This window comes from Echinops telfairi, unplaced genomic scaffold (genome assembly GCF_000313985.2).
Source record: "Echinops telfairi isolate 266 unplaced genomic scaffold, ASM31398v2 ScPeMD7_53;HRSCAF=182, whole genome shotgun sequence".
Classification (NCBI taxonomy): domain Eukaryota; kingdom Metazoa; phylum Chordata; class Mammalia; order Afrosoricida; family Tenrecidae; genus Echinops; species Echinops telfairi.
Window position 1 is genome coordinate 8,876,150 of NW_022103951.1, and position 10,152 is coordinate 8,886,301.

The 10,152-nt window shown below is 54.0% G+C and overlaps 1 protein-coding gene across 1 annotated transcript in view; it reads left to right on the forward strand.

Moving 5' to 3' along the window:
• Positions 1–10,152, forward strand: part of MAP3K15 (mitogen-activated protein kinase kinase kinase 15) — a 76,481-nt gene that overhangs the window by 65,561 nt on the left and 768 nt on the right. The window contains exons 18-25 of the mRNA XM_004709998.3: positions 1,323–1,480; positions 4,042–4,225; positions 4,757–4,943; positions 5,368–5,521; positions 7,257–7,442; positions 8,166–8,271; positions 9,138–9,348; positions 9,719–9,831. Of these exons, the coding sequence (XP_004710055.1) occupies positions 1,323–1,480; positions 4,042–4,225; positions 4,757–4,943; positions 5,368–5,521; positions 7,257–7,442; positions 8,166–8,271; positions 9,138–9,348; positions 9,719–9,831 (1,299 nt within the window). The remainder of the gene's footprint in view (positions 1–1,322; positions 1,481–4,041; positions 4,226–4,756; positions 4,944–5,367; positions 5,522–7,256; positions 7,443–8,165; positions 8,272–9,137; positions 9,349–9,718; positions 9,832–10,152) is intronic.

Genomic DNA, 10,152 nt, shown 5'->3' on the forward strand with positions numbered 1-10,152 from the left:
CCAGTGGTGAGAGAGGTGATACCGAGAGGGTAGAGAGAGGGTGGGGTAGAGAGGGGGAACCGATTATAAGGATCTACATATAACTTCCTCCCTGGGGGGATGGCCAACAGAAAAGTAGGTGAAGGGAGACACTGGATGGTGTAAGATAAGACAATAATTTATAAATTATGAAGGGTTGATTACAGAGGGGGGAGGGGGGGAAATGAGCTGATGCCAGGAGCTTAAGTGGAGGGCAAATATTTTAGGAATGATGAGGGCAATGAATGTACAAATGTGCTTTACACAATTGATGTATGTATGGATTGTGGTAAGAGTTGTATGAGCCCCTAATAAAACCATTAAAAAAAAGTGGCACATGCTGCACTTGACAATCATGGCAATCCTCAAAAACTGGGAAAGCGTGAAGCTATTGAAGGAGTCGCCTCATGGCAAGCTTCAAAGCTAACCAGTACAAGGGGGTGAGGGGACCCGTTGTAGATAGGGAGACATTGCTAATGACAGGAATGAGGACAAAGCACAAAGCAAGGTCCCTCCCATCATGGTAACAATCAACAGCTAAGGCACTTGTTTGAGATATGGAAGGAAGCAGGTGTGGCTAAGAGATGGTGTCTCCCCAGCATTTGAATCACATGAGGGATCCAGTCTCCCACCTATTTCACAGAACATATCGTGGTTATGCACATTGGGCTGCTAACCACAAGGTCAGCAGTTTGAAACCGCCCGCCACTCCGTGGGGGGGAAGGTGAGACTTGCCACGCCCGTAAAAAGTTGCAGTCTGGGAAACCCACAGAGGAAGTTCTGCCCTGTCCTGCGGGGTTGCCAGGAGTTCAGAAATGATTTGATGGCAGTGAGCTTAGGTTGATTGGTTGGTTGTTGGTTTTTATGGACGTTAAGTGATACATGACTGTGCCTTAGCATTTACCACCCCCCCCAACTTGAGAATCGAATGTTTTTTTATCACGCATGCTCCTGAAACCATCTTGTACTCCTCTGTTAGAGCATAGAACATGTGCTGCCGTCACTGCTGGTGCCTGCCACCACCCCTCCATGATGTTCCCTCACTGAGCAGCCCCCTGAAGGCAGGCACTACGTCTCTCCCATTTGGGTCACCCAGTACCTGGCAGGCTCCCCTGCAGGCTTCGGCAGTGGAGTTGAGCCCGTTGTATGTCTCCTGTCGAGGAAAAGATGTCGGATGGATGCCTGGGACAAGCCCCCACCCCTCGTGAGTCAGGGAGCTCACGCTGACACTCAGTTACTAGCGGTCTGCTTCCGGTTTGCCGCAATCCAGTAGTCACCGCCTTTGTGTTTTGCTCCCCAAATAGGCACGCTGCAGTACATGGCACCCGAGATTATCGATCAAGGACCTCGCGGGTACGGTGCCCCGGCTGATATCTGGTCCCTGGGCTGCACCATCATCGAGATGGCAACTAGCAAGCCCCCATTCCATGAGCTTGGCGACCCGCAGGCAGCCATGTTCAAGGTAAGAGCTCTTGGAGCTTCTGGGTTCCTGGACAAGGTGCCGCGTCCATATGGTGACAGCATAGTGTAAGGACGGGTTTCCGGAAGCTTGGACTGGAGGGGTGGGGTGGGAGACTAGATCCCTCATGATTCTGAAAATCCAAGTTAGCTGGGTGATCCATGTGTGGTCAGTATGTTGTTACTGTTATTGACCAATGTGGTGGTGGTGGTGGGGGACACGAAGGGGGTTATAAATGGAAATCTAAGACCTTAGGAAGGGACTTGCTTGCTTAAGTCCCGGTGGGAAGCTGAGGGCAGGACAGCCCTGAGAAGCAAATGTATGAGGTGGTCAAATTGGCTACTGTGTGTGGACAATGAGGATGCAATGTAACAAAGCAATGATAGGATGATCCCAGAGGCTTCTCTGCCAATATGTTCCTGCCTGACAGCCTCGCTGCCTGCATCTTTGCCAGAACCCACAGGAATGAGTGAAAGTGGAGGGGGGGGGCAATGGTCAGCCCACAGGAAGGGCCCGTCTCCATTGCTGTTCTCGACTTTCCCACCCTCCCTTCAGTTGCCCAGGCAGCTCTAAGGGTCAAGACCTCAAGACAACAAGGGTCATAGCAACTCTAATCCCAACATGAAGCTGACCACCAGGGTTGGACGGTGGCAATGACCTCACCCCCTCTCCCCGGGGCCAAGTCCATTCTCACCAGCACCTTCCATCTGAGGCCTGAGAGTGAATAGTACCTGGGGCTTCGGGAAACCTTTGGGGGCACACCTGTGTGTTTCCCCAATCTGCTGGAATCTTCCTGCTCTAACAGAAGACCACAAAGTGAAGTGCGTACAATAGCAGAAACGAGTTGTCGCATCTGTGGCCACACCACCCTGATGCTGCCCCGTGTGATCTTGGAAACTCAGTAGGCTCTGGCTTGGTTCACATTCCGATGGCAGAACTGAATTGTCTCCCTGTGCCGGAAGCTAGAAGTCCAAAGGCAGGGAGTCTCTGGGGTCAGGCTCTCTCCGAAGGCTCTGGAGCCTCCCCCTCCCCCTTGCAGGCCTTGGTTGTGGCATCATCAGCCACTATCCACCTCTCTCTCCACGCAGTGTGTCTTTTCTCTTTGGAGACGGATGGGACTAGAATGACCTCATGTGAATCCAGAAGCTCTTCCAAGGCCCTACTTTCAAGAAAAGTCACATTCACAGGTTACCAGGGGTTCGCGTGCCAACAGACCTTTTTGGTGGTGGCGTGCTACGTGGGGTTTGTTACTGTTATTGAACCTCGAGAGTTTGGGCTGAAGGTGAACAGAGCAAGCGTCTCATTCAATAATCCCTGTACAGTATGCCTTGTTTCATGTCATTGATTGCAACCATAGCACCATGAAGACGAGAAGCTTCTAATTAGGCAGATGGCATGCCCTGGGTTCTCAGAGCACCCAGCTTCCTCTTGCTGGGGCCACAAGAAGCCACACCAGCTGGAGACTAGGGAAGGAGCCGGGAAGGAGGGAGGGGCATCGATGGCAACCTGTAAAGCACCAATCCTAAAGTGAAGAGAGAGATGTCCCTAATGGGGCCTGTAATACAAGAGTAGGACTTTTCATCGAAGCATTCCCACATCACCACAGTGAAATGGGACAGCACTTGGTCCCCCGCAACCCTTGGGGGATGGGGTGAAGAGGGCATGGTTCACTTATGGGCCAGAAAGAAAGAACTGAGGTAAGGCTTCTAGCAGGGACCCCGTTATGGATTGAATAGTGCCCTCCCTCCATCCCCACCCCTGCACAGCCTGTGGTGGAACCCTAAGCACCCTACACTGGTAGATGTACCATATATACATGTGTATAAGCTGAGTTTTTCAGCCCATGTTTTTAAGGCAGTTTTTGTGATAAAATTAGGTGCCTCGGCTGATATTCGGGTTGGCTTATACTCGAGTATATATGGTAATTTTGATGTGAAAGAGGGAATCTTTCGGTTATGTCCATTAGATCATACTCAAGTCTAATGACTTCTGAGTTATAAACAGAGCAGAGTAGACAAGCACAGAGACACACACACAGAAGGGAGTGACACAGAGAGGGGACAGATGCTGTGTGAGGCTGATCTGCAAGCCAGGGCCACCAAGGAAGGAATCCAAGAGGCGGAGACAGTGCATTTCGGTTCTTTTGAGTGGTCCTATCCTAGGCAACAGAGGAGCTCTGCCTCTGCATCCCCTCCATCTAAACTATCAGCTGTTGTGCAACAAACCAACTGGGGGTGGGGCTTCAAACAATGATTGTGGTTGGACTGGTTGGGTCTTCCACTGGTCTCTCCTGGCCCAGCTTTTCCCACAAAGCTGGTCTTCCGTCCTGGGCTTCCTCATTGCATGGTGGTCTGTGCATCTCAAGAGGACCTGACCGGAAGCTCAGGCGGGGCTCTTTTGCCTGAGCCTCTGATACACTGTGACTTCTACCACACTCAATTGGTCAGAACGAGGACCCATTCTTTCACCTGCACCGGATGGCAATAGACCTCTATGCCCAGAATCGACACCTGGATTTACTGGTGGCCTCTAACACATACGGCCTCCTTCTCCCTCAAATACAGGTGGGGATGTTTAAGATCCACCCAGAGATTCCAGAAGCCCTTTCAGCCGAAGCCAGAGCCTTCATCTTAGCCTGCTTTGAGCCTGATCCCCACAAGCGGGTCACGGCTGCCAACCTGCTCAGAGAAGGTTTCTTAAGGCAGCCGAGCAAGTGCAAGAAGAACCGGATTGCTTTCAAGCCCGCAGGTGAGGTCTCCCGGGACAACTGGGCTCAGACCCAGGGCCAGCTGACAACTTTGGGGCTTGTCCAAGCCCAGCCAACACATCTGTCTGAATTGTTGGCAGAACTGTGAGGCCCGGCCCCCTTGTCACAGTCTTGTCTTAACATGGGTGGCATTGTTTTCTTGGGTAGCGCCCCAATGTACTGTGGGAGTCTGGCCCAGGGGCCTTTGCCAGGGCTCCTGCCTGTGGTGGCTGTCCTGTAGATCAAAGCCCAAGTGACCCCTTCCAGGGCTGAAATCCTGATAGCAGGAACATATGCGAGATTCCTGAAAAGGTCATTTTCCTGGGCCAGAGGCCATGACAAGAAGGGCTCAGTGTCTTGTTCCCCAGAGGGAGGTTCTCCTACTAACTGGCCTCTCCCCTGTGGGTGGGTGTGGACTGTAGAGTCTCAGGCCCTGCCACTGGGATAGGAAGGCATTGTTTTCACCGCTCGCTCTATTGCTGGGTGCAAGCTCCCTGGGGCTCACTTCTCCCCTCTCCTGCTCCTCTGTGCAGATGGGATCCGGGCCGACACCCTGACCCTGCCCACCCTGGGGGAGCTGGCAGGGGGCGGCGGTGGCAGCAGCAGTGAACACAGCTCGATATCCCCTGACTCCGACGCCCAGCCTGATGCTTTCTTTGAGAAGGGTCGGGCCCTGGCCTCTGAGGGGCTACCCAGGCACCACCTCAGTCACCTCCTCAAGTAGGGCCTGGGTCCCTGGGCTGGGGACATGTCAGGGCACCCCTGTGCTACAGGGGCGAAACCCCTGCAAGGCCCATCCTGGGGGCAGCCAGGGGCTTCCATCAGCAAGTGACCCCTCACCTGCTAACCCCCTTCTACTTGTTCCTAGCCACCTCTCCCCCTCCCCCTTTAGTCTCCCTGCTGTACCCGCCTAATCTCGTTCTCTCTCCCTCTGCCCCCTCCTTTTCTTCCTTCCCACTTCCCCTGATTTTCTCCACTCTCCTTGTCCCCTCTCATCCTCCTGCCTTACCTCCCTGCCCCCTCCCCCACCCTAGGACTACATTGGGGATACCCTGCATGGGGTGGGGAGCCTGTTCTCTTGGTACCTACCCTCCCTGAGGGGCCGTGGGGACTGCAGACATGGCCATGTGGTGTCTGCCCACAGTGTCCCGGATGACAGCACCCTGTTGTCCCCGGAGGACAGGGACCCGGGCCTCTTCCTGCTGCGCAAGGACAGCGAGCGCCGGGCCATCCTGTACAAAATCCTGTGGGAGGAGCAGAGCCAGTTGGCTGCCAACCTGCAGGAGTGTGTGGCCCAGGTACAGACCCGGGGAGCTCTGCCAAGGCTGGCCCCGCCACTGCCACCCCCATTACCAGGAAACATTCACCTGGTTACAGTCACCCACCATAAGTATTTCCCAACTTCCTCTTTCCCTTGTGTGTGTGTGTGTGTGTGTGTGTGCGGGGAGGGGGGTGGAGACACCTAGAGAAGAGAACACAAACCCTAAGGAGCCCTGTGTCTGCTTTGGAGGCAGTCAGCCTGGTGGGCCTGCAGTGAATCCCCCAACTTCCCAGGACACTAAAGCCGCCTCAGAAGCTGAGACAAGCATGTCTGTGGCAGATAAGTGGCAGTAGTGGCAAACTAACTGCCCCCCCCCTCACTTCTGAGGAGGCCACTGGCCCTGGGAACCATGGAGAGTAGCTTCTGACACGAACCAGCGTTCTGACACCACCCAGTCACCCTCAGGCTCAGTTGTGAGCGTGCACCCACCAGAGCAGAGCAGGGGCCCAATGGCACCTCTAGACAGGAAAGCGCTGGGGATCCCACAATCCCATTAATTGCATAGTCATCACGTGGTCGGATGCACAACAGAACAAAGCGCCATCCAGTGCCCTCCTCCCCACGGTTCTTATGTTAGAGCAGCCACAGTGTCCATCCATCTCCTTAAGGGCCTTCCTCCTTTCCGCTGTCCCTCTGCTTTCCGAAGCATGAGGTCCTTCTCCAGGGACTGGTCTCTCCTGGCACCATCTTCAAAATAACGGGGATGAAGTCTCCCTTTCCTTTTCTCTCAGGGGCACTCTGGCTGTACTTCTTCCAAGACGGAGTTGTGTGTTCCTCTGGCTCTCCATGGTACTTTCAATCTTCGCCAACACCGTCATTCGAACGCATCAATTGTTCCTCAGTTTCCCTTCTTCAGTGTCCGCCTTTCACATGCCGAAGAGAGAATTGAAAATCCCATGGCTTGGGTCATGCACACCTTAGTCCTCTAAGTCTTATCCTTGCTTGCTTCTCACGACTTTAAAGGAGGGTTGTGCAGCAGACTTACCCCAGGCAATGCCTCGTCGCTTGTTCTCTTGACTGCTGCTTCTGGATCGATTGTGGATCCAAGCCAGACGAAATCCATGAGAACGCGAACCTTGTCTCCACTGATCATCCTATTCCCTACTGGTCCAGTGGTACACATCTGGGTCTTGTTGACATTGGGTCGTAGAGTCCAGACTGGAGGCTGCCAGCCTTGATCTTCGTCAGCAAGCGCTTCCAGGCCTCCTCACTTGCAGCAAGCCAGGTTGCATCATCTGCATTTCTTCTCCATAGAATCCAGCTTCTCAGATTATTTGCTCAAGCTGTCACCTAGCTTCTCTCAATAGAGGGGGAGCCCTGCTGCTGCTGGGGGTGAAGCACGGGGCTGCTAATGCTGAAGGTGGGCGACTGAAACCCGCCAGCTGCCCCCATCTGTTATGAGGCTATGAGTTGGCGTCGACTTGAAGGCCATGCATTTCACTTGGGGTTCCCCTCAGTATGGTGCAGTGGTTTCAGCGCTTGGCTGCTGATAGGTCGGTGGTGTGAGCCCACCAGCCGCTCCACTGGGAGAAAGAGGAGGCGTCTATTTCCTTGGAAACCCTAAGAGTCAGTGCTGTGTCTGCAGGGTCAGAGTCACCAGCTACTCGGTGGCAATGGGTGTGGTGTTTGGTTCCTTCAACACTTCTTGACGTTTCTCTGCTCCTATCTGACTTAATCCGACTCTTCTCTTTCTTTGGGCGCGGGGGCATCAGAGTTCAGAAGGCTTGCCCCTCTCTGTGGACCACCTCCTGCTGATCATCGGGATCTTGCGTGACTTCATACGCTCCCCGGAGCACAGGGTGATGGCCTCAAGGATAGCAAAGCTGAAAATGGGCCTGGATTTTGACAACTCCTCCATCAACCAGATTCAGCTGGTACTGTTTGGATTTCAGGATGCTGTAAGTCCTCCCTTTGACCCTGGAGAAACATGCCCGAAGGCAGGGAGCCCACTGAAATAGCTCAGAGCCAAGACCCTAGGATCTGATGACCATCCCACCCATGGTCCCCATCACATCTCACCTATTTTACCGTGAAGTCCCACATTTCTGCCGTGCCCGCTGAACACGTGTGCGAGTCTGGGAAGCACCGTCTTAGATTCTGTACGCCAAGAGCTTGAGTTGAGGATGTGGGGTTTCAAGTGTATGTGTCAGCTGCTGGTGGAGTGGTGGTTACGTGCTGGGCTGCCATTCAAAAGGTGAGCAGTTTGAAACCACCAGCCCCTCTGAAGGGGAAGGACCAGGCTTTCTACTCCCATAAAGAGTTCCAGTCCCGGAAACCCACGGGGGCAGTTCTCCCCTGTCCTATAGGGTCATTGTGAGTTGCCATCGACTTAATGGCAGTGAGTTGAATTCGAAACCATGGCTTGTTCATGCTTGGCACCCCAAGCTCCCTGCACTTCATAAATGCTCAGTAAGTGCTGGTTGCTCCAATCACTGCACCCACCTAGCCACCAGGAGTTGAGGCCAGCTTAGAGGAAGCCTTGATCCCAAAGCAAACCAGGGGGTCAGAAAACCTGGGTGGGCATGGTGGACCCCTCATCTCGGACAGAGTTGAAAGGCAAAGTTAAATTGCCAAGGACTGGTTCGTACACTCCCACAGAAGGGCGTTTTTGCGATTTTCAGGTACATAAAATTTTGAGGAACCACGTACTTAGGCCCCACTGGATGTTTGCGATGGACAGCATCCTCCGCCGAGCTGTGCAGGCCGCAGTCACCACGCTCACTCCGGGTAAGGGCTGCTTCAGTGCCAGCCGGTCCCAAGTGGGGAGCAGGTCCCCGTGGTTCTCCCGGTTCCATCTTGTCCAAGCACTTCCAGCCTGGTCACAGAGCCTGCCTGGAGCCAAGACTCTGTGTTCTGAGTCTCTGGCTCCATCTGTGGCTCCCTCAGTCACCCCCACAACTGACTTCAAGCTCGTCTCTAAGGGAAGTGTCAAGCTTACAGGTGAGGCTCCTACTGCTCGCCCCCTCCCCACATCACCCCTCCCACTTCATCACTGTGGGTGCTGGGCCAAGGCTTCATATGGGCAAAGTTGTAGAAACCCTTGTCTTTTGTTTGGAAATGTGGGAGCAGTGTAATATCAAATTGATTCTCCTTGTCTGGTGACTTTTTGTCACAGAGGGGGCCGTTAGACCTGCTTTGTTGACACAGCCACTTCCTCTTTGTACTCTGATCCCGTGGCCGTGCCGTAACCCAGCTACAGGAAAGGTTGGCTGACCCGGAGGTGGCATTATTTCCGCACACCAGACAGGTCCCTCTCTGTGCCTGGGTAGCAGGTGGAGTCGGGAAAGCGCTATCATATTTACACTGCAGAGAAGCCCCACGCAGGGATTATGTGGTGTCCTGTTAGTTGCCTTGGGTCAGGCCAGCTGGGTTGCCTGGGATGGGATGTCAACGCCCTGGCCTTGTTCAAATGCTTTTCTGATAATAACCAGCTCAGTCAGCCCCCGTGCCCCCTATGTCAGAGTCGAATGGCATTCCAGAGTGTCAGTGGCTGGTTTTCTCCGAAGTAGACAACCAGGCCTTTCTCCCGAGGTGCGCTCAGGAACATTTTGTACCCTTTGGGACCGTGGTCATTTCTTCTTTGGTGCTTTCAGAGCTATGGGCACACTTCGACCCTGCCTGTGCTGTGGACGGGGCCCATAAGGATGCAGAGATGGATGAGGACCACCCCCTGGAGGAGCCACTCGGAGGCAGCGGGGCTGCTCACTACGCCGGCAGCAGCCCCAGCTCAGCAGCCTTCCAGGAGTTGCAGCCCCACCAGCGCCTCACTGTGAAGCTGGGCAAGCTCCACCAGGAGACGACACGGTACGGGCTGACACGGCCACCGGTTCCCTAGGTGTCCTCCATGCTCTGGCACACAGTAGGTGCTCCCAGGGTCTTGGCTACATGAAAGCAGTGGCCCCCATTAAGGTGCCTGGGATACAGGTTGGGGGTGTGGGTGGGGGGAGGTTGTCTACAGCTCAAGGCTCTCTGATGGGTCATCCCAGATTATTTCGGCAATCCAAAGGCTCAGTCAGACCACAGCCCGGGCCAAGGCTGAACCACGCTGGCTGTCGGCGGCCATCCCTTCACTTGAGCTCAGAGCCAGACCTCTAGGCACCACCACTTTTGTGTCCTTTGCTTGGGCCCGGTTTTCAATCTCCAACCAAGGTGTGCATGGTTTCTGTTGAACCAGACTTCTGGAACATCTTATTCAGAGGGAGCAAGAGTACCAGAGTCTCCTGCGGCAAACTCTTCACCAGAAAACTCAAGAATTGGATCACCTTCACTTACAGTTCAAATTGAACGGTGAGAGTCCATTCGCACAGACAGGGCTTGCTCTCAGAGTAAAGGAAGATCAGCAGAAAGGCTGGTGTTTCAGGGAGGGGACCAACTCTGAACAGGAGCCTGGAGTGATGCAACTTCTGTCTCCAGGTCCCGGGTGGTGGTCAGAGGCTGGCTACTCCCACAGAGATTTCATCTCAGGAAAGTGGAGCCTTTCAGCTGGGTCCTAGAGGGTTGCTGTGAGTCACAGGCACTTGGCTGGCAGTAGGCAGGGGTTTTGTAAGCTCTGAAGCAAATTCTCAACAAAAAGGCATTTAAAGGAAGCAGCAGCATATAAGGTAGACA